Below are 21,953 nucleotides of genomic sequence, written 5' to 3'. Positions count from 1 at the left end.
GGTAAAGTTTTGCGGACAAGCCTTAACGGAATAAAGGCGCCTCTGTTTAAAGGAGGACCGATCGAACGATAGCATAAAGGAGAGGAATGAGATTCATTTTCCACTCTACGCAGTTCCTATGGACCACTTCTTCTTGACAGATTTGGTCCTCCCAAAAAAACTCATGCCATATCCCCTACACATTTCTACCCGTCTCCACAAAAGGGGGATAGGGGCGGGGGTTCATTCCCCACCCTTCGGGTCGTTCCCGCGATGATATTGTTACGTTATTAGTAGAGAGTTCTTCGATTTCTACTCCTTAATTCCTTAATTTTTAATGTTCACAATTTTGCGTAGGCGGCAGCAAGGCCGCCGCGGCAAACACAAAGCATAAGTTTATTATGGACTAGGGATACATGGGAAAAAAAAAAAAAGAAGACTACACACTGTAAGCCTCGGTAAGATTATTAAAAATTATATGCAGATGCATTCCTTTTGGCGGCATGCAGGTGTGTGCAAATATATTTATATATGTGGAAAGAAGACGAAAAAAAAAAAAAAAAAAGGGTAAGTTTGGCAACAGGGGTAACTACAACTCCCGGACATCTCGAAATGGACGACTGCTCTTCTGTGGAGTTTTTTTTTTTTTTTTTTTTTTCCCATTTTTTCCGAAATCCTATGCATTGAAGTAAAACGTTACGATTCCCTTCTTCCCAAGCAGACAGGGCTCAATAACATATTCGGATAAATCAAATGCGCAGGATAAATTAAATGTTCTTTTAAAATCACCAAAGGATAGGTGCAAAGAAATGGACTCATCACCTTCTTCGACATGTTTTAAATTAAAATTAATAAAAGAGTGTTCAGATAAACAGTTGACCAAACTGGGCAGAAGCTGATTTGTAACTATATCTAATTTGGGTAATTTAATTAAAAATAATTTGTTTGGAATAACAAGATAAATACAGCTAACTGATCTATCATTTTTATAATAAAATCCTGCTGATGGAGAAATATCTAAATTTCCTTTAGAAAAGTTACAAGCGTGTATTCCATGTTCATCTGGTATTGAATACTCTTCACTAATTTCTCTCTTCAAATTTATTTTCACTTCTCCCTCTAACAACTCGGACACTTGTTTAGGTTTGATCGAGCAGAATAATAAAATGTCACTTGCGTCTTTGTCAATCTGCAGGTGATACTCCTTTACCTCCCTGTCTCTATGCACGACATCACTTATATTATATTTCAATTTGGGGGAATAGGTAGTAATGTCTGTGTTGTTCACTATGTTGTCTTTTGATGGACAGTACACCCGAGAATTCTGGAAACACTTCACTTCGTATTCTTTGTTAACCCATATTTTCACTTCTTCTCCGTGGTGTGGGTTCAGGTTGCACACCACTTTTGTTTTCTCCTGCGGAATGAAGTTCAATCTTTCTGTGAAATCACAGGAGCATATATTTGCGATGTTGCTCTGGTTGGCTTCATCTATGGGCATTACTACTTTTGCATTCCCTTTATCTTGTGCATCTCTTCCTTCCTCACCTTCCGCTTTGGGGATATCTCCTCCGTTGCGATCATTCTCCCCTTCGTTATCACTTATAATACTGCCATCGTTTCTATCGATGGACACGCCTTTTCCACCAATGACCCTTCCCACGCCGCCGTGAATCGGATCAATGACATTGCGTGTTCGTAGGCCCACCGCCCTTTTAGCACCCACTATCAGAAAAAGAAAGCACACCACCAGGGGAGTTTTCATTTCTACTTTGTACTTTCTCCTTCCTACTTTCTACACCTTCTTATTCCTACTTCCCACTTCTTACACTCTGTTTTTCTCTTTTTTTTTTTTTTTTTTTTTTTCTCCCTCTTAAGGCGAATGCACTTTTTCCTGTTTGCATGCATTACACATTTACGACCGCCAAATGTTACGCATTGGTGAAGTTACACTGGAAAAAAAAAACAAAAAAAACAAAAGGTTACGGTTCCTTTTTCAATTTTCTACATCCATTTGCTTCGTTCATTTGGTTAAATTCGCCTAATCAACATTTACATGGGTGTGTCAGGAATTGGCTAGCCACAAATTTGCTCATTCTTAGCAAGTGAAAAAGCAGGTGAAAGCCGGCTTGCTACACATAGGAACTTATGAAAGAGGGAAGGGGAGGGACACAAATTGATCTCTTCCTATTCACATTTACTGCGAGCATTTTTCCTTTTCAATTTTCACGTTGTTTTTCATTTTTGATTCATACATGCTTTTCTTCCATTTTATTTCATTATTTTATTTTTTCGACTTATTATTTTTTTTTTTTTTTTTTTGTTCTCCCTTCAAAGGTCCCTTCCCCTTGCATGCACAAAAAAAAAAAAAAAAAAAAAAAAAAAAAAAAAAAAAGCGTTGTAAGAACAAGAACAAACACGGTGGTAACACCACGCAGGCTTAAATGATCACCAAATCAAGGGAAAAAAAAAAAAAAAAAAAAAAAAAAAAATCCATAAAAAAAATATGGCACTATTTATAATGTTATTTTTGCCTCTTAAAATTTTTTTTTTTTTTTTTTTTTTACCCACTCAATGGTTACTCTTTTTTTATTTTTATTCTTTACCTCTTACGTGGATTATACATATGTGTTATTATATTTTTAGTCACAACTGCTTTATTTTATTTTTTAATTATTTTTTTTTTTTTCCACGAAATTTGTACCCTCCAAAAGGAGGTAACACCCACTTCTTGCTTGCACAATTTACAAACCTGGGTTCCCCCGAAGAAAAAACATTCGTTCGACGTACTCAAGTAGAGGCGCTTCGAACAACTGGGGATCTAGCTCTCAAATTTCGATTCCTATTCGGTGTAGCGAACTTGTGAAGGGGGGGAAAAACTTGAGATAAACAATTTTTCATCTCGTTGGTATTTTATTTATTGAGCCCCAAAACTTTCCAAACTATGTCCTGACAAAATGGACGCAGCTTACAAAAACCTCAGGCAAACATCAGTTAAGCGAAAATTTCAAATTTAATTAAAAGAGGCGGAGAAGATATTCCTCCTTTCAGAGAAAATAAAATAAAGTTGAAAAATATATGTACAGTACATATACATACTCTATTTTCTCTTACGCATTATGCTAAATTGCAAACGGGAAGGAAAAAAAAAATAACATAAAAGTGTAATACAAAAATGGAGGGGAAAAATAATCATGTTTTGTAGAAACGTATGCGGAGTGTTGTGCTAAATGTGCACACGAGAATGATATGTAAAAAGGAAAAAAAAAAAAAAAAATAAAATAAAATAAATGGAGAAATGTTTTTTTTTTTTTTTTTTCCTTTATCAGTAATAATTACACAAAATGGTGGTTCATACTATCGATTATGTAACATGAACGGCAGGGGTAGATTATGTATAAGAAACAAACGAAAAATTGGGTTAAAGGAAGGGAAAGCCACAAGGGTTTTACACAACTGCTAATTTGGCAAAACGATTATATATATATGTATACATATAAGGGTGGCAAAATTACAAAAACAACGTGTTCCGCGGGGAGGGGGGATCCACCGTGGTGCAAGGCACTTCAGCTGCATATACAAAACAGGGGTTAACTCCCAAGCGGCTTCCAGGAGGAAGAAAAAAAAAAAAAAAAAAATTATTAATTACACACACGGAAGAAGTAAACCGATGAGGAATAGGGTGGGCTCTTCTTATATTGTACAGAGTTTTGTTCCTTTTCCATTTTTTTCATTTTTTTTCTCCTGCGCCTGATTTCCTTCGGGGTGAATTTACCGCACGACAGAACACTTGGGATGCCTCGTAACGCGCGTATGTGAAATGTACACACAGTTATGTGCTACCCATATGTAGGTACGCATTTGCGCTGGGTCTACCCCTCCTCCTTATATTGGCCTGTTCCTTTCCCGTGGGCTTTTCTGCTACACTACTCCACAATGTTTGATATCAACTCAGGAGGGAATAAATCTCTGTTGTTGTTTATAAGCCTTTTCCACCTCACCATGGTCAGAAAATATTTAGTAATGAATTCTTCCACCAACTGGCAGTAAGGAGGTACCTTGTCCTTGAAGAGCTCCTCCTTTGTCACCTCCACAGAATGTTCCAACTGTTTATACAAATTCACTTTATTTAAAAATAATTTCTCTAAATTTCTAACCAAGTCTCCCTCTAGTTCGATCAATTTGTTATAAACTTTTGTCATGTCAACTCTCGAGTCCTTCCTATAATTAACCAAATTCATAATATCCTCTCGCTTCTTCTTATACTCTCGATTTATCTGTTCCCTGTTCTCTCTAACTATTTCTATAACACTGTCCACTGATCTGTATATAACAGAGAAGAGCTTTTTCATTTCTCCTTCGTCTTTCACCGTATCTAATTTATTCATCACGTTTTTGTACATGTTCATAAAATATGGCGACTCCAAGGTGTTCTTGCTAATGGAGTTCCCATTAAGGTTACCTGCATGGCTTAGTATTCTGCTTAGTAGCCCACCCAGAGCACCTGTCAATGCGTTTCCTAACCCTCCACTGGGCAAAACGTTGGATGTGGAATAATCCATCCATGGGGGGAAAATCACATCTCTATTTTCTTTATACGCATTAATGAGAAGCCCCTTCTTCTCATTCAGTTCATTCAAAGTGAGTTTAACGTGCCCCTTCCATACTCTCCTAATCGTTTTAAATTCGCTAATTAAATTGTCTGTCTGAATTATATTACTTACAATTTTTAAAATTTCATCAATTTCTCTTTGCATATTTTCAGAGGCAATATCAAATGAATTTGTAATAACCTTCATCTTCGCAAGGTTATCCTTATACACATGTCCAAACTTTTCAATATTATTTTTTATAACTTGTAGACTATGTGTAGGATGCATTAATTTGGCTAGCTCCACCTTAAATAGAATTACTTTCTCCGCTGCATTGTTAAACCCATCATTTAACTTGTTCAGGTTAGAAATTACATCTGCGTTCATATTTTTATTAGTTTCCTTAAAAAGATTAATCATCTGTGTGAGTATACTAATCGTGCGCAGTAGGCGGTCAACTCCCTTTATCAGGATTTCCGTTCCATTGAAATTCTCGATGGCATACCATGCCTTCATGTACGACATGTCCAGGGTTCTGCTTCTCGAATCGTACAGAAACTTATTCAGCTCCTCGTACAGCTTCTCATATTTCATCAATAAATTGAAATTTTCGTGTATAATTAAATCCCTCACCTTCTCCACCAAGTTAAGGCAGATCTTCAAAACTTCGGCGATGTCGTCCCTCTTACAGTAGGTTAAGGCATCCTGTTCCTTCACCCAGGAGGAGTGCTTTTCCAGGAGTACCATGGTTTTCTCGAACACGGGCCCGTCGTCCTCACCATCACTATCCTTTATATCCTTCTCACCATTCGTGTCGTCTACAGCGTCTCCGTCGGTTTTCATTTTATTTACGTACTCCTCATACTCACCCCGAATGCTTTCAATGTTCAGGAAATTGTTGTTCTTTACGATGGATAGCTTGGGGGAATTCTGGTGAATGTCCAACCTCGTGATTTCATTAGACATATCCATGTGTTCCTTCTCCAGAGTCGTTATCCGTTTTTGAAGTTCATCTTTCGTTTTGGAAACTTGGGTTCCCAATTCGAACATCAATTTCGATATCACATCTTCCACCAGGTTCAGCATGTTCATATCATTTTCTTTTCCATTTCCAGCATCTTCACTGATGGGAGTGCCCTCCTCACCCTGTATTTCTCTCTTAAATTTTATAATATATCCATCCACCTCATTTTTCAATTCATTCAATCCATAGTTTAAGTTATAAAGAGAAACAACTTCACCTCTTAGTTTTCTCAAAATGTCCTTAAGCGATGTTATATTCGAAATTATTTTATCCTTGATGTCAATAAAGTACACACTGCTTTTATTATCTTCACTTTTCTTTGTACTATCCACTGATTCATATACTTGATTAAAAATGGATGAATATTTTTTTTTTAAATTTTCAATATTTTCATATTGGCCCCAAAATTTATTTTCGAAATGACGATAATTCTCACCAATGTTGAAAGAGCTTTTATTAAAGTAATCAAAAATTTTCTTCACAAGATTTTCCTGCTTTGTAAATATAATGGTTAAAAATTTCAATAGTTCATTTTTGACAATGTCTCCCTTAAGTCCAATGGTGGATGGAAATTCTGTTACTAATAATTTTTCAACAGTTTTAATTATATTTTCTTCAGTTTTTCTGACACTGCTAATGTAGTTTTTTACATGTTCTTCTGAAATAAACTTTTCTATCGTAGCACGAACATCCTTGTTGTCAAATAGGGCTATAAATTCTTCGCTGAAATTTTGTCCTCTTAATGTACTTGTGTATACATCTTCATCATCACTTATATTTTCACAGAATATGCTAACCGTACTCGGTTTTATTAAACAACATAAAATTAGAAAATAACATATTGCAAAAATTATTTGTACCTTCCTCATTGAAAATAACAATTTTTTCCTTTCTTTTTTACTTCAAAAATGGAGGAAACCACAATCGGCAAAAGGGATGATTGGAAAAAAATATATAAATATATATATATATATATTTCACATTAGATTGTACAAATTGGTCTGAGACAACTTTTAACACGATTGCGGCAACATCGCATAGAAATATACTGCGATAAGATCATTTCTTCTTTGGGGGGGCTATCCCAAATGTCTGTTTTTTTTTTTTTTTTTTTTTTTTTTTTTCCTCTTCTTCCAAGGATGGCACAGATATGTGTTCCTCCGTATATATATTACATGTCACCTACGGTGTGGTAGTGTCTCGAATTGCATTACATACAACCAGAAGTGGTACATATGCCTACATACATACGTATCCTTCTTGCTTATTTAAGCTCCTCGGTTCGTCAAAAAAATAGCGGCAAGGGAAAAATCGTATCTTCCTCTACCCCTTCATTTGAGCGAAAACGCAGAACGAATGGCAACGACGAATTCCGCCTACGATCCCCGTATATATATAGCAGGGCTTCTAGAAATTATACTAAGCACAAAAAGTTAAAAAAAAAAAAAAAAAAAAAATTAAAGATATTGCCTTGAACGTTTTTCTGAAAAAGTTTAAATTAAAGAACTCTTTTTCCTTTATCGTAGGGAGTCTCTACAACTTTTAACTAGAAAAAAAATGTATGGATTTAAAAAAAACTGTAATATATAAAAATAAAAAAATGTATAAAAATAAACTTTTAAAAAGGTATCATCTTTAATCTATGTACATAGGTAAATCACCGTTTTTGAGAAACTGAAAAAGGAGTGAATTCTTTTTTCTCTTCCACAGTATGATGGTATGTGGTACTATTTTCAATTAATTATTTTTATTATAAAAAAAAATATATACCCCTTTCCTGTTTTATGAATAATTTAAAGTTGAAGGGCAGCCTAGGCCTACATAATATATAGGTGTGAAAGAGAGCGATTTGCAATTAAAGCGGGAAAAAGGCAAATGGAAAAAAAAAATAATAGAAGTAAAATTGTACCGGAAAAAATACGGCGCAAGGAATAATAATGCTTCCTTTTTATATGTTATTATATCAGGGTTATAATGAAATGAAAAAGGGGGCGGACATCATTTATTACTATTTTTTTTTTTTAATTTTTCCTTTCTCTTTTTTTCGACTTCCTTTTGCCCCAAACATTATTCCGCACCTTTTCACATTTATCTTGAGGTCGATCCCAATTAATGCCGACCTTGAAACATGGCGCTATACCGTCTGGATTTCTTCCCCTCCTAAGTCGTAGAAAAACTTTTCAAACGTTACTAAAAAAAAAAAAAAAAGAATGCGCCTTATTTTTTTTTTTTTTTCATTCTTCCGGGGATATTAAAAAATATTGCATCAAAATTTTATGTAGGCTAAATGGTTCTGATGTTACCCTGTAGAAGGGAAAAATAGGGCTTGTCTGATGAGAAAGTATCTACTGGATTGTAATAATATTATTATATATACCTTCTGTGTTACTCCTGTTGCGGAGGTACCCCCACTATATTATTATTTATTATGTTAGAAGAAAAAAGCCCGCCAAGAAAAAAAAAAAAAGAAAGGAACAGAACACCATTGCAAATACGCCCAGTGCGTTATACTTTATATATATATATAGAAAAAAATATATATACACGCTTAAGTATTTTTCTTTACTACGTTCCTTGGCCTTATGCTATATACTCTAAAAGTCGACACCTGTCATTTTCATCTCTACCTCCCGCTAACCGCCACGCATAGAACTTTTCCTTCGAAAAGTTAAACCATATAATAACTTTTTACCTTGCCGTGGTTTTGCAGATGCTTCCCGCTTGCGACTCGATTGGCAAATTTTTTTTTTTCGTTTTTTTCCTTTGCGAATAATGATAATATAAATCATTTTATGTTCTTCCTCAATGGCACGAACAAAATTACTGCGCAAGAAATGTATCCAAGGAAGGCAGGTCCCCTAAAGCACCTGGATTATAGGCACGTTTAAAAAAAAAGAAAAAAAAGAAGAAAAAGAAAATAATATGACTTCATAAAAAAGATTTACTCGCGCTAAACCATATAATATACAATAGCATATTTAATTACCTCTTTATATATTTTTGCTTGGTGGTAATTTTACATGCACTGTTTTTTCACCCCCAGAACATTCCCCTTTTCTGCATGCACGCCAACGGGAAAAAAAGCCTCCCCCAAATTTATACCCCGAGCATGCGTCAAAATTATTAGTTCATCCTTAAAATGGACTTGTTTGCTTTACCCCCTATATTATATAAATATTCAATGGCTAAAAAGGAAAACGGCAATGTTTCATGCGTGTAAAAGTAAACAATGTAAATGTGCATAAAACATATACATTATGTAACATGCATATGATCGAGGTGCCATGTTTATATTGTACTATGCGTGATGAGTATATTTCTCTCACCTTTTTTTTTTTTTTTTTTTTTTTTTTTTCACGCGTTCGCCTTATGCTTATTTTGCTACATCATCGGGAAAAGTCCTTTTTTTTTTTTTTTTCTCTTCCCTTGTTTCATAAAAAAAAAAAAATAAAAAAAAAAATAAAAAAATAAATATTTTATCGAACAATACAAATCTTCCAAACGCATAAGCGAATAGAAGCCAATTTTCTTCTCGAGAAGGAAAAAAAAAAAAAAAAAAAAAAAAAAAAAAAGTTGCAAAATTTCCCTGTACATAAGTATTCTTTTTTTTTTTGCGTTGAGTTTTGCCGCCAGGAGTTAAAAGGAGGCATAACAAGGGTGAAGAAGAAAGAGAAGCCAGACGATAATATCTCTTGGAAAAGACGCGTAAAGTAAACGCATCGCTCCGCCAAGCCACCTGCTTGATACTCCTCGGCACAATTGCCTCCCCCACCCACCATCACCACCAATGAAAGTTCTGTTCTATGCCACGTTGTCCCTGTTTGGCCTCGCCATCGTGAGCGTCAATGGGGAGAAAAACAACATCTTGAACTCCATCAAAAATGATGGAAAAAATGATGGAAAGAATGATGGGAAAAAAAAATCCAAAAGCCAAAACAAAGGCGCAAATACGAACATGAAGGATATGTTCCACTTCGAGGATATGGAAAAAATCAAAGAACTCATAAACGAGAACAAGTTGGAGGAAGCCAATGAGCTATTTAACAAAATGAAGAAAATTTACAATAACAATGTAAAGGATAACGAAACTGAGGACCACATGGACAGTAACAATTATGCACCAATGAAAGACGAAAATAAATTAGCACAGGATTTTATGAATAGCAATCAAGATTTCTTCTCAAATTTAATAAATCCAAATGACCTCCATGAAATGATAAGATTTTATATGTACTTGCAAGATCTGTTAAGTTCTAAAAATGAAACTTTGGAAAAAAAAATGGTGAAAACATTTCTTAGAAAAACAATTGAAAAAATGGAAGACAATAAAAAAACAGGAGAAAAAAAATCCATTGATGATATCATAAAGGATACAGAAGGACATGCACAAATGCTTGAAAAATTAGCAGATCTTATGAAAATAAAAAAAGAAAAATTACAAGATGAGGAGGTCAAAAATAAGTTAAACCAAATACTCATTGGTATGATGAAATTTATCGATTACACAAACAATAGCGATATTGCAAAGGCACTTATGGACGAAATAAAAATTAAGGAAGTTAAAAGTGCAGATGGTACTTCGAAGCCGAAGCTTCAAGTCAACATCGGAAACAGCAAGGCTCACTTGGAGATGCTTCAAAAGGCCACCAACTTTATGGGCATGAACATTGATCCCGAAGAACTCAAAAATCTCACCATCAACAATAAGTGGTACGAAAACTTTTTGAACAACCTTCTCAACGGTTCGGACGAATTGTAAAGACAGGAAAAATGAACAAGTGATGAGATGTGCACTGCCATAAAATGGCTCCACCCACCCACCCCCCTTAGGGGGAATCGCTCCAAAAGGTGTTTGTGCTTTACCAGAATGAACGAGTGGAAAAAAACGCCAAATTGATCCATACACGGGGAATCCCCCCCAAACAGGAACAAATCCCATCGTACGGTGCAAACCTCCTCACAAGAAAAAAACTAACATTTGTGGACGAACAAATCTGCCACTAGTGTTTGTTTTTAACATCGTTTCTGTGCGTGGATTGTATACCTTTTGCGTGCTCCTTCCTTCCTTCCCTTTTTTTTTTTTTTTTTTTTTTCTTCACATCAAGTTTTGAAGCTAATTTTTTTTTTTTTTTTTAGCTCGTCTTAATTTCACACATCACGAGCGTTCTTGGAGTTATGTTCACACTGTTGTAGGGTGACTTTGCTTTTCTTCAATATGTGCAGAAAAGGTTTTAACTCTCTTATAATTTTTTTTTCTTTTTTTTTTTTTTATGTGAATTATGAGAATAATAAAACGTTGTATTTTGTTCCTCCTGCGTGCCAATTTTTTATGTTTTTTTTTTATTTTTTCTTTTTGTGTTCATTCTTTCAATCCAATTTACATCCCTGTTGTATGCTTTATATATGGACACTCCTGAATTTGTGTGCATCGGCGCCTTGGCGCTTTCCCCAACAACTTCATTATGGATTGATTATATATCCAATTCAAAGCCATTTTTTTTTTCTTTACGACTTTGCGTTTTTTCCGTTGGACAAAGAAGATGATGAAAATGCTTTCTCCCGTTTTTTCTCAAAAAATGTTCCTCTGCAAAGTGTCCCCCGCAAAAGAAGAAATTTCAACCTTTCCATTCGAAGGAATATATTTTTTTTAAATTTTGAAAAAATCTGCAAATGGTACTTTAAGTGAAACTATATGCTGAGGGTGTACTCTGGGGGGAACAGAAAAAAAGGAGCAATGAAAAGAACAACAAAATTGGGAATGATACAGATGGCACTGCAGTCGAAGAGCCCGCTGAATAATCACCCATATGGGTGGAGTTAAACATATACAACTTCAATATAACGGGAGAAGGGATTGGACACCGGGTAATATATGCAAACACATGGCTAAGCCCCTTCCTGAAAGGTTTAACAAACAAGTGAGCAAAAGGACGATGAATTTTTTTCTATTTTTTTAGAAAGCTCTCCCCCTAAATTGTTGTCGACTTAAAAATGTGATCTTAAATTTATGTGTGGAAACCAAATGGGAATGCCAAAAAAAAAAATTGTTTTCCCTTATTTCTTTCACGAGAGATACGCAAATGTGCGCATTTTGGTGTACACCTCTCCACGCGCTCGTGTACGTGTATGCGTTGGTTCCGAAGCAGGACACATGCGCAGGGAGTTATTTTGTGCCTGTAGGAGGGTTTTCTTTATTTTTCGCCCACCTCGGGGCTGAGGCATATGTGAATCTTCATCAGGCAAATTCCCTTCACTTGATTCTCCGCAATTTATTAACCCTCACACTTGTAAGAAGGTTAACCCTTTAACTGCTCATTTCTGGAGCCCATTCTTTTTTTTTTTTTTTTTTTTTTTTTTTTTTCTTTTCCACTCTACGGCACAGGTGCGTTATGAAGAAGAATTCCCCCGGAGATTAATCGCCATTTGGAAACGTCATTGGGCTATTCAACCACACGTTTGTTCCGAAGACTCCTTGGTCATTTTATATAACCATGAAGTTGTTAACTGGCTCTTCAGTTATTTCATTTCCAAAGTCGACTCACATCATTTCCTCCTTCTCGTCACGCCTCCACCTGAGAAAAGAAGACCCGTAACCCACAAATAGCTAGGAGAATTCCCACCCAGAATTTAACCCCCATCATCACAAATGCAATAATTGGGAATTCTCACACACCCGCGCCGCCACCCTCCGACTGTGCAAACACTTGTTCCCACCATACAACCCTCGACCAAGTCCGGGCAAATATACAACAAAAAAACAGAAAAAAAAAAAAAAAAAAGGAAAAAGAGAGTGTGCAAAAATGGATGATGAGGACAGAATTAAAAGTATCTACCTTAGCTTGAAAAATAAAAACAAGAGAGAGTGGGCTGAGATGATGCAACATTTAACGAAAGACCAGAAGAGAAGATTAATCTTTTACATAAGGAAGAAAAATAAAAATTCCCGTAAGTTCATGGAGAGAAATATATTCACCTGCACATGTCTGTGTGGTACATTTTACTTTTCCATCTCATTCCCCTTGAGAAATACTTCCACCCCTTTTCACAGTCAACAAAATCAACAACATTAAAGTGGAAAAGAGCACTGAAAAGGATATCCAAAAGGTTAAGGCTAAAAGTAGCAGCCAACACCGACAACAGATTCTAGTGGATTATTCCAATGTAAGAAATGAGCCCCATATGAATGGAGTAGCCATATGGGAGAACTTAAAAAAAAGAAAGAAAAAATCGACTGTATATCTCCCAAAGGGAGTCATTCCACATAGAGCGTAACAGTCAAGCCGATTGGCTAGTCTCCAACGACAAGTTAATTGTCTCACTCACTGTTTTTCCCCCCACATACATACATACATATATACATATATACATATACATACGTACATATATACATATATATACATACATGCATATACATACATGCATATACATACAAACAAACGCACATACATGGACTAACCCATTCAGGTAAAGTACGATCTGAACTTAAAAAACTACATTGCCAGAATACTACGCATTTACAAACTTAAAGACAACTTTGACTTCACCAAAGCTCTCCACCTCTACATGAACATACTTTGCCATGTAATTTTTAAAAAATTTTCATTCGAATATAACAAGAGGGATTCTAAAAATAAGAACCTCCTGATATTCCTGAAGAAGCTCTTCCCCTTTGAGTTCCAAAACTTTCAAGACATATATAACATGAGATGGAGCAAAGATTTCAGCACTTCTGAAAATGTCTTCACCGTAGGAAATTCGACAAATGTAATAAACGAAGCAAGTGGAAATGCCACGATGAGTGATGCGGGGGCATCATATGGAACACACAGACAAGTCGATCATCCATGTGCCGATGATAACAACGTAAATCCTTCCCACGTGGATAGACAAAAAGATACCACAGAGACTGATAAATGGGCTAACATCGATTCTTTGAACACACATAGATGTAATTATGCCACCCTGGATGGAGAAACAGAGCATAATGTAACTCCTCTCAGTTCCTTGGAGTGCTCACTACCAAGTGGGGGGTGCGTACCCCCTGTGGAAAGTTCCCCAAGTGCAGTCACCTCTAATACAAGTGCGGTCCACCCCAATGTGTTAGTCAAAACGGAGCCCGAAGACCCAGATTACGACAGGTTCCGCCTGAACAAAGAAAAGGCAACGGAACCATCAGAGGTGGAGAACCACCTAAATAAAAACATCAAGAGAGAATATCCAGTTTACCAATTCTGTAGACACAAAGACATGAACCAAATTTTAAAAAACATATATGATGGAAGAAGGTTCGATTATAGAATTCGATTAAGGAGCCTTTTATCCAGAGGGTTAAATCACAAAGAGTATGAAAAATATTGTGACATGAGGGAGAAATTATTTAAGTATAAAAAAAAAAACTTTATTAAATGGCTAGCTCAGTTTACTAATATTAACACCTTGGATCTTTTTATTGTAAATTTTTTCATTTTTCTTTTCCTCGACCGATTATATTTGATTCTGGAGACATATATCCGACTTAACTACAACTGCAGTGTGGCATCTTCTTCATCGAATGAATATTTGTTCGACCATGTGGATGAGTTTCTAGACTTCACGCACTTGTTGGATAATCTATTTGGTGTGTCTCCTTGCGGGCGGGAATCTGTACAAGGGAGAGTCAATCCAGGTGCAAACGAACCAACGGAAGGTACATATGAGGTAGAAGTGCTCAACAAGCAATACGACAACATCGTGAAGGAGAACCCTCAAAATTTCTTCCTCTCCCTTGACTTGATCTACAGCCTAGACATATATAACTTTAAGATAAAAAACAAAATTTCCTTTGAGAGGCTAATCAGGGTGGACATGTCTTCTTACATTAATGAAACGAATATTTACGGCCTGATTCAGTTCGACGAGAAGAAAAACGAAAGCGCATGGCAAGCCTTGACGCGCTTCACCCTCATGCAGAACAGGTAACGCGATGAAAATATAAATATATATATATATATATATATATATATGTATCCCCCTTCATTTTTACAAAACGGTGTATGCCCCAATAGAGAGAACCATATCTGCAATACGCGCTGTACCTAATCTTTGGGTTCTTCCCAAGATGGAGAGCATGTACACATCTATGTACATTCCTATATAGAATCCCCAAAATAAGCAGTGTGTTTAATAGCGCCCATCATTTTTCTACTACCCCCGCCCCGAGTAGGAACCTAAAACTACCGAAATTCAATTGCTTCTCTATTTTCCTAATTGTTCGCTTCAAGTACTACCTAGACGAGTTTAAGCATTATGCCAATATCGACTACATTTACAAAACAATAGAGGAGGAATACTACCAAGTGGAGAAATATTTAGCAGATAAAAATAACACTCAGGGGAAAGGGTCCACCCACATGAACCCCTCAAATTGTGCACATGATGAGAACTGTTCTGCACCTTCTACAGGTGACACAGGTAGCGATAAAGAATTTGAATATAGCCATTTGATTCCCTTGTACCTGGATCTCCAGAAGGAGCTGAAAAGGGTAGGAATTGTTCTTCCTCCGAATCGCCAAAACGGAGAAGAGTTCTCACCGCATATTGGTGTGAGAACTTTTCTCCGTTTTATGGAAAGCATAATAAGTTTAAAGAAATTCATCACATGGGTAAATGTTTGAAATAATTTTCAGTTATACATTTTTGCAATGCTGTATTTACTATTCCCCCCACCCCCTCTCCTTCAGGTGAAAGAGTATATACGATTCTATGGGAACCTCCTATCGTTTGTGAACTTCATCGAAAAATATGCAAACTGCGTTCCCTCTAAGAATATCGTGAAGATAGAACCAGAGGAAACGAAGGTGGACTACTTCGACCACGCCTTCTTCCTCGCATCTCATTTGAGAGACAGGGTAAAGAAGGAGTAGTGTATGTGCTTTGATGTGAAACGAGTTATGCGTAGTCGCCGCCTAGCCACTTCCAACACAACAGAATTCAGTTTTCCCCTTTTTTTAGTTCCCACTAAATATATTCCCTTATCCGCTATGTGTTAAAGAAAAACGGTTTACTTTAAATTCGTTTTGTTTATTTTATCCTGAAAGGTGGCTTCTCCACTTTTTCATTTTTTTTTTTTTTTTTGTTTTCCAAATTCGTTCTACAGCCATGCCTTTGGCGCATTCTTATCTGCCATCTCTTCTCCTTTTATGTACGAAAAAAGAATGGACGGGTCCTCACATGCGCAGTATGAACCCGCCGTTGTACTTCCTCTGCAGAGGCATAACGATTGATACCCATATATAAAAACATGTGCAAACGCGCGAACGTGCCACGCACATTCGATCATCTCAGTTGAAAACGAATCCGCAAGAACTCGTTACAAAAGGGAGTTCAAAAAAAAAAAAAAAAAAAAAAAAAAAAAACATATACAACATACGTAATATATATTAATATATACGTATGTAAAGTCAAAATATTCGCACAGCTCCTCTGGAAGTGCAATTAAAAAAAATTGTCCATTACACGCGACGGCTGTGCACAGACACACAAATGCAAAACTCTGCTGATTCTTCACAAATAGGTTCCCAAAAAAAAAAAAAAAAAAAAAAAAAAAGCGGAATATAATGTATATCCTCCACTTTTAACACACTGCGTGTCTACACCAGGTAATCAACCAGATCACTATGAATCTCATCTGTGTATGTGTGTGTGATCCAAATTTACTTTTCGTTTAAAACTTCTCCTGAAGGTTGAAGGTAGGTTTTTTTAAAATGTGAACAAGTTAGGCGTGGAGTCAATCTACTAACCCGCTAACCAGGTGGTAGGATCCCCCGGGAGAGAATTAGCTTTTAAAGTCATAGGACAGCAAAAATCAATGTAGAGCCCTACTGTGTGCCTTGAAGTACTTCTCCCGGTAGTAGACAATTTTCCTTTTCTTAATTTTGGATTTCTTCAACAGGGACCAGAATTTGTCTTCCTAAGGCGGGGAATTTCGCAAGGGTATCGCATTCATGTTAAGGATGTGGCCATTCCATTTGGCTCTGCAAGAAGAATGGGATCTTCCTCCAACACCACAATGTGATATAGTAACTCTAGTACTCTCCTTTTTTCCTCTTTCCCTTTTACGATAAAAATGCTCACCTGTATATGCGTGTTGAACGAAAAGGTTGACAAATTCTTCACCACGACGTCCACATTCTCAACATGGTGAAATTTGTTGAAGTAGCTGAAAATGCACAGGATTGTCTGCAGGAGAAAAAATACAAGTGGTGAGAAAATCGAAATTATACACGAAAAAAAAAAAAAGAAATTAAATGGAGAAGTTCATTCTCTCACATTACATAACAAAATTGATCAATAAGAATGAGCCCGGAAAGGTCTTCTACATACACAAGGGAAGGAGTATCCCTCCCTCAAGAAAAAAAAAAAAAAAAAAAAAAAAAAAAACACAAAATTGGGTTACATTTTTGCAATTACCTCGTAAATTATTTTTTCATTAAAAAGGTATATGTCGAATAGGCGAATGAAAATGTGAAAGGGAAGACACCTGTAAAAAGAGGGAGAAAATATGTATATACATATATATATATCCCTTTCAACAAATGGACCTGGGTGACTACCGAAATGGAAAAAAAAAAAAATAATAAAATAAAATAAAATGGCAATAAAAAATTAGTAGACACTCCACATTGCCCATCGAAGTAGTGCTCTTATATTACGTCAAAAAAATGGTATAGATCCACTGAATGAAAATGTTATCGATGTTATACTGCTTGCAGATCTCCTTGTAGATTTCCACATTTTGTTTGTTCAATATTTCCTTGATGATGTAAGTATAAATTTTTATTTCGTTGTTGTTGAAGCTGTAGAGGTTGTAAATTTCCTTTCGCTCCTGTTAGGGGAAGGTGCATTTTGTTGGGCCATTTTGACATAGCATTTCCGAAGCATGCAAATGGCGTTCCCACATCAGCGAGTTACCTAAGCGCATCTTACCCTGATTACGCGGTAAATATGGTAAAGCTCGCTGACGCGACTGATGTGGATGCAGTGGATGAAGAAGCTGCACCTCTCTTACCATAAAGTTAGCAAAGTGCACGAAGGCCTTCTCCAAATTACAGTACAGCAAGAACACCAGAGCGATGTAGGACATCCCTTGAACGTACCTATGGACAAGATGGAAAAAATGTGTCTACACATATATATCTCTCTCTTTCACCACATGCATATGTGCACTTGGAAAATCACGCTTTTTTTCAGAATCAATAATCTTGCGCATATGGAGAGATAAAATGCTCACGCTGAAATCATCAGCCTTTTTCCTTACCCCAACTCTGGCTTAAACACAACGTACATCTGGAGCAGTGTGTTCAGCTTTGCCTTTGTCTCTCCCAGGTCCAGTGTCAACAGAAAACTGTCCGTACATACACGGTGCTTTCTGAAATATTCTTGATTCTTCTTTATTATATATAAGGTTCTGTCCAGGTCTATCAGAATTTGGTAGAAGAATTTCTGAAATGAGAAACGCTGCAGAAGGTTCAACCCGGCAATACAGTTATCCTCCTCCTTCCTTTGCACACTTTCCCCCTCCTTCGCCTCCGCACCATGCGGCTTCTCCCCCATATCAATGTTCTCCTTCGTGTTGTCTTCCCTTTTCTCAGTTACCCCGCTAGTGGCTTCCTTCCCACTCGCATCATCCACCATAGCACCTCCATCTGACTGAACCCCTCCAACGTTGCTATTTCGAAACGTAATTAACGACTTAAAGTATCTACTCACATGGTTATGGTACTGCTTGTTGTTTGTATAAACATAAGACTGGATAAAGTTCGTGTTCTTTATTAATATTTGAACAAAATAATCAGTTATATTTAGCTTATTTATAATATTAATTTCCCAAAAATATGTTTTGATAACAATGGGCATGTAATTGGTAATCATAAGGTCGATTAAGGTTTTTCTTTTTTTTTCGTTGTTAACCAAAGGTAGGATTTCTTCATACCATAATGTCACGGTTGTTATTTCCTCCAAATTGACAGGCATTTCGTTTACCTCTCCTTCTCTGTCCACTTTCCTTACACCTTCGTAACCGTGCTCGTAACTTTTTTGTTTTTCCGTGTGATTTTGCCCCTCAAGACCTTGGTAGTTGCCCCCCTTGAAAAACTGGCTCCCTTCGTTGGTAGCACACACTGGGGTACGACTATTGTTGTCACTGTGGTTGTCGTAGCAACTGGCTCCACCGCTTGGATTATCCGATAGGACAGAACCCTCGTTCTCACTCACCGGCAACTGCACATACTCGTTTTTATGATCATGCACATCCTCCCTATTATCCATTGTGTTCATCTCCACCGATGAGTATCCAAGGTCGTCACTGTTGTTGTCCATCCGCTTCCATCTGGAGAGTCTATTCTTCTCCCCCTTACTCCAGTACCCATCATCCTTCTCGTCCACCTCCTCATTATTTCTGATACTCCCATAGGCCGATATCCTAGCCGACGCCCTCTCTACCCCTGATCCAGTTGGCACATGGGCAAAACCCTCTTTACTTTTTTTTTTTTTTTTATTAAAAAAATTTAAAAAATAGTTATTGTTCACAAATTTTTTACTACTGTTTTTGTTCTTCTCATTCATATGACCACTATCAAATAAGTCTTCCCTACTTTTTATTAAGTGTTTTTGCATGTCGATTATCTTCCTCAGGTTTTTTATTTCATTCTGTAGATTTTTATTTACCTGTAACAGTTCCACGTACAATTCGTGGTATATAACATTATGGTTGTACTCATCATAAACATTTTCTGGTGCCTTTTCTTTACTCCAACTTGTTTTCTTCACCTTACTTGGGAAGACAAACTTTTCTTTTTCGTTTCCCTCCGTCGTAGAGTTGTTTCTCCTTGACTGTTCCATCTGCTGGGTTATTATTCCTTCCTCCTCTGCGATCTCATCCTTGGACAACATGGAGACTCTTCCATCCTGCATATGGAGAGAAGAGGAAGAAGACGCACTACCACTGCTTCTCCCTACCCCGGTGTGAGCATCTAACTGCTTTCCATTCGCCATTTCTTCCTGCACCATGGAATGCTTTCCTTTTCCCTTCTCATTAGTGAAGGCATCGTTCTGCTCGAAAATATTATCATTAAGATTAGCAATTATGCTCTCCGAAAAATTTTTATTCTTTTCAACCATGTCGTCGTATACACTGCAACTATCTGGGTCATCATTGTTCCTCACCATTTCGTTACTTTGCTTTCTCGGTGATGCTCCTAGCTTCGACTTTGCCGCTTCATTCATTTCGCCTTTATCCGTTGATGCATCATTTGTTGATCCTTGATTCCTTGCGGGTCCTTCCTTTGCGGCTACTCCCCCCGTGGCATTGTCGTCCTTCTTTTTTCTCCCCCCTCCCTTCTTCAAATGCATGGTTTCCGCAGGGACTGTTTCTGGCGGTGCTCTGCCGCTTCGCTCAGTGTCAGCATACTGATCGTTCATGCTTGTTCAGTTTTCACTTCTCATTCGCATCGCACCATTTTTCGTTTTCTTTTTTCTTCTCTTCCCCGCCTGCATCAATTGTAACCTTGCACCGGGTGTATTTCCCAAAAAATGTGCAAAAAAAAAAAAAAAAAAAAAAAAAAAAAAAAAAAAAAAAAAAAAAAAAAAAAAAACCTTGTTCAACCTGACCGAGAATAACTTGGCACATTTTTAAATCTAGCTAGAGGTTGCGGCTTCGGTATGGACGTAACATGGACAGTGCTCTTCCGTGTGTTGTGCATCCCCCATGCGTTTGGTCAACCCTCCATTTAGCTAACTCGTTCACCTGCTCATCCCTGTGTGCGGTGTCGGAATTCTTCCCACTAGCATGTACATCGAGGTGGCCTTTCATCACATGTAGCTGCCAATTCACCTACCTTTCTCTACCTGTGCAATGGCTACTTCTTTACCTCAGTCATCCTAATATAACATACCATACAACCCTAAATCCAATTTACATGGAACCCCCATGCCCATAATTATTTGTTACGCATCCCCTTTTTACGTAGGAAAATATGTACTCCTCATTGTGTAATCTGTTCTCATTTGCTCTGCTCGAATATCACTTACCCATGTGGGCTCCCTGGCCAAGCTAAATTTCCTCCACTTAATGTTTATTTTTTTTTTTTTTTTACAAAATCGGGACAGAGATAAAAAAAAAAAAAAATAAAATAAAAATAAAATAAAAATAAACATAGATAATTTGTCCCCACGACGGAGGGCGATGAATTGGCAAACTCTCCCCCGTGTTGGAGTGAAACCGCGCATACGTACATTTTTCTTATGTACCCGTCCTATACGATAAACTGTTAAGTCGTATATCTGCCAGAGGAGTTATCCTGGTGAAAAGCACCCCATTAGCATTCCTTTCATACGAAGGGAAAATCACAAGTGAAAGGTGTCACTAGCGTGTTTGCAAAGACGAGCTGTTTGCACAGACAAAAGTGTTTTCGTACAAACCATGTCGCACGAGAAGGGCGCAGACAAGCAGGACGCAGGGCGCGAGTACTACTACCTCTACATCTTCTTCAAAAATCAGTGCATCTATAGCATTGATTTAAAAAATGAGGAAAGAGAAAAAACGAGTTCGCCAAACAAAATCGAAAAGGAGAAGCTCCTCCTGGGATCCATCTATGCTCTCAACTACCTCTGCTTCAACATACAACCGAACAAGAAGTTAAAAAATCTCTACAAATCCATGCACAATATCAATAAAAATATCAACCACAGTTTGAAGACCCACAACCAAAATATTGCCAACACACAGAACAATCTACACGTTGGCAATTTTAACTCTTTCAACACCCCCTTTTACAAATTGCATTACTTCGAAACGCTCACAGGTCAGTTTGAAATGCACATAACTCGTTTCTATTCAGGCGATATTGTTTGAGCACCACCTTTGGGTAGCACATATCATTTGTAATGCCTTCCCTCTCATCTCCTGTCTTATCACATCCCATACATTCCACTTCTTCTGTCCTCACAATATGCAGCCTACAAATTTGTTATAATCACTCATAAGAGCACCCCGAATTTGTCCGGTTTTTTGAGAGACATATACAAGACCATATTCCTTGATTTTATCATCCTAAACCCACTTTACAATGTAGGAAAGACGAACACATATATCTTTGCGTAGGATTAATAGTGCCTTTTTCGACATAAGCAGATTTCTCCACAGCGAAGCAACCTTCTTTGTGTGAACATTTTTTTTTTTTTTTTTTTTTTTTTTTTCCTAACTAGACAGGAGACGAAATACGGGACAAATCATTCGACGAGAAGATACTTGACCGCATTAGGGGGCTGACTCCAGCATAGATGTGACTCACCATCGATTTACCAACCATTCACCAGTTTGT

The 21,953-nt window shown here is 37.0% G+C and overlaps 6 protein-coding genes across 6 annotated transcripts; 3 read left to right on the top strand and 3 right to left on the bottom strand.

Annotated features, from left to right (window-relative positions):
• Positions 1 to 655: 655 nt before the first annotated feature.
• Positions 656 to 1,744, bottom strand: PKNH_1353400 (cysteine-rich small secreted protein CSS; the record flags this gene model as incomplete). Its single annotated transcript, XM_002260909.1, has 1 exon — positions 656 to 1,744. The coding sequence occupies one exon, from the start codon at positions 1,742 to 1,744 to the stop codon at positions 656 to 658; it is 1,089 nt and encodes a 362-aa protein (XP_002260945.1).
• A 2,161-nt stretch (positions 1,745 to 3,905) lies between these two features.
• Positions 3,906 to 6,464, bottom strand: PKNH_1353300 (conserved Plasmodium protein, unknown function; the record flags this gene model as incomplete). The annotated part of the gene is made up of 1 exon (XM_002260908.2): positions 3,906 to 6,464. The coding sequence occupies one exon, from the start codon at positions 6,462 to 6,464 to the stop codon at positions 3,906 to 3,908; it is 2,559 nt and encodes an 852-aa protein (XP_002260944.2).
• Positions 6,465 to 9,382: 2,918 nt separating this feature from the next.
• PKNH_1353200 (conserved Plasmodium protein, unknown function) lies at positions 9,383 to 10,354 on the top strand (the record flags this gene model as incomplete). The annotated part of the gene is made up of 1 exon (XM_002260907.1): positions 9,383 to 10,354. One exon carries the CDS (start codon positions 9,383 to 9,385, stop codon positions 10,352 to 10,354), a length of 972 nt encoding a protein of 323 aa, XP_002260943.1.
• Positions 10,355 to 12,395: 2,041 nt separating this feature from the next.
• PKNH_1353100 (conserved Plasmodium protein, unknown function) lies at positions 12,396 to 15,497 on the top strand (the record flags this gene model as incomplete). Its single annotated transcript, XM_039113602.1, has 5 exons — positions 12,396 to 12,540; positions 12,644 to 12,756; positions 13,060 to 14,549; positions 14,798 to 15,116; positions 15,315 to 15,497. 5 exons carry the CDS (start codon positions 12,396 to 12,398, stop codon positions 15,495 to 15,497), a joined length of 2,250 nt encoding a protein of 749 aa, XP_038969975.1.
• Positions 15,498 to 16,286: 789 nt separating this feature from the next.
• PKNH_1353000 (GTPase-activating protein, putative) lies at positions 16,287 to 20,052 on the bottom strand (the record flags this gene model as incomplete). The annotated part of the gene is made up of 7 exons (XM_039113601.1): positions 16,287 to 16,309; positions 16,456 to 16,543; positions 16,708 to 16,812; positions 17,044 to 17,113; positions 17,286 to 17,458; positions 17,642 to 17,729; positions 17,891 to 20,052. The coding sequence occupies 7 exons, from the start codon at positions 20,050 to 20,052 to the stop codon at positions 16,287 to 16,289; spliced, it is 2,709 nt and encodes a 902-aa protein (XP_038969974.1).
• A 1,000-nt stretch (positions 20,053 to 21,052) lies between these two features.
• On the top strand, positions 21,053 to 21,912 carry PKNH_1352900 (trafficking protein particle complex subunit 1, putative; the record flags this gene model as incomplete). The annotated part of the gene is made up of 3 exons (XM_002260904.1): positions 21,053 to 21,434; positions 21,588 to 21,700; positions 21,838 to 21,912. The coding sequence occupies 3 exons, from the start codon at positions 21,053 to 21,055 to the stop codon at positions 21,910 to 21,912; spliced, it is 570 nt and encodes a 189-aa protein (XP_002260940.1).
• Positions 21,913 to 21,953: the final 41 nt, after the last annotated feature.

This window comes from Plasmodium knowlesi (genome assembly GCF_000006355.2).
Source record: "Plasmodium knowlesi strain H genome assembly, chromosome: 13".
Lineage (NCBI taxonomy): Eukaryota > Apicomplexa > Aconoidasida > Haemosporida > Plasmodiidae > Plasmodium > Plasmodium knowlesi.
The sequence above is the reverse complement of the archived record's forward strand: the minus strand, read 5'-3'. Positions and strand labels throughout refer to the sequence as shown.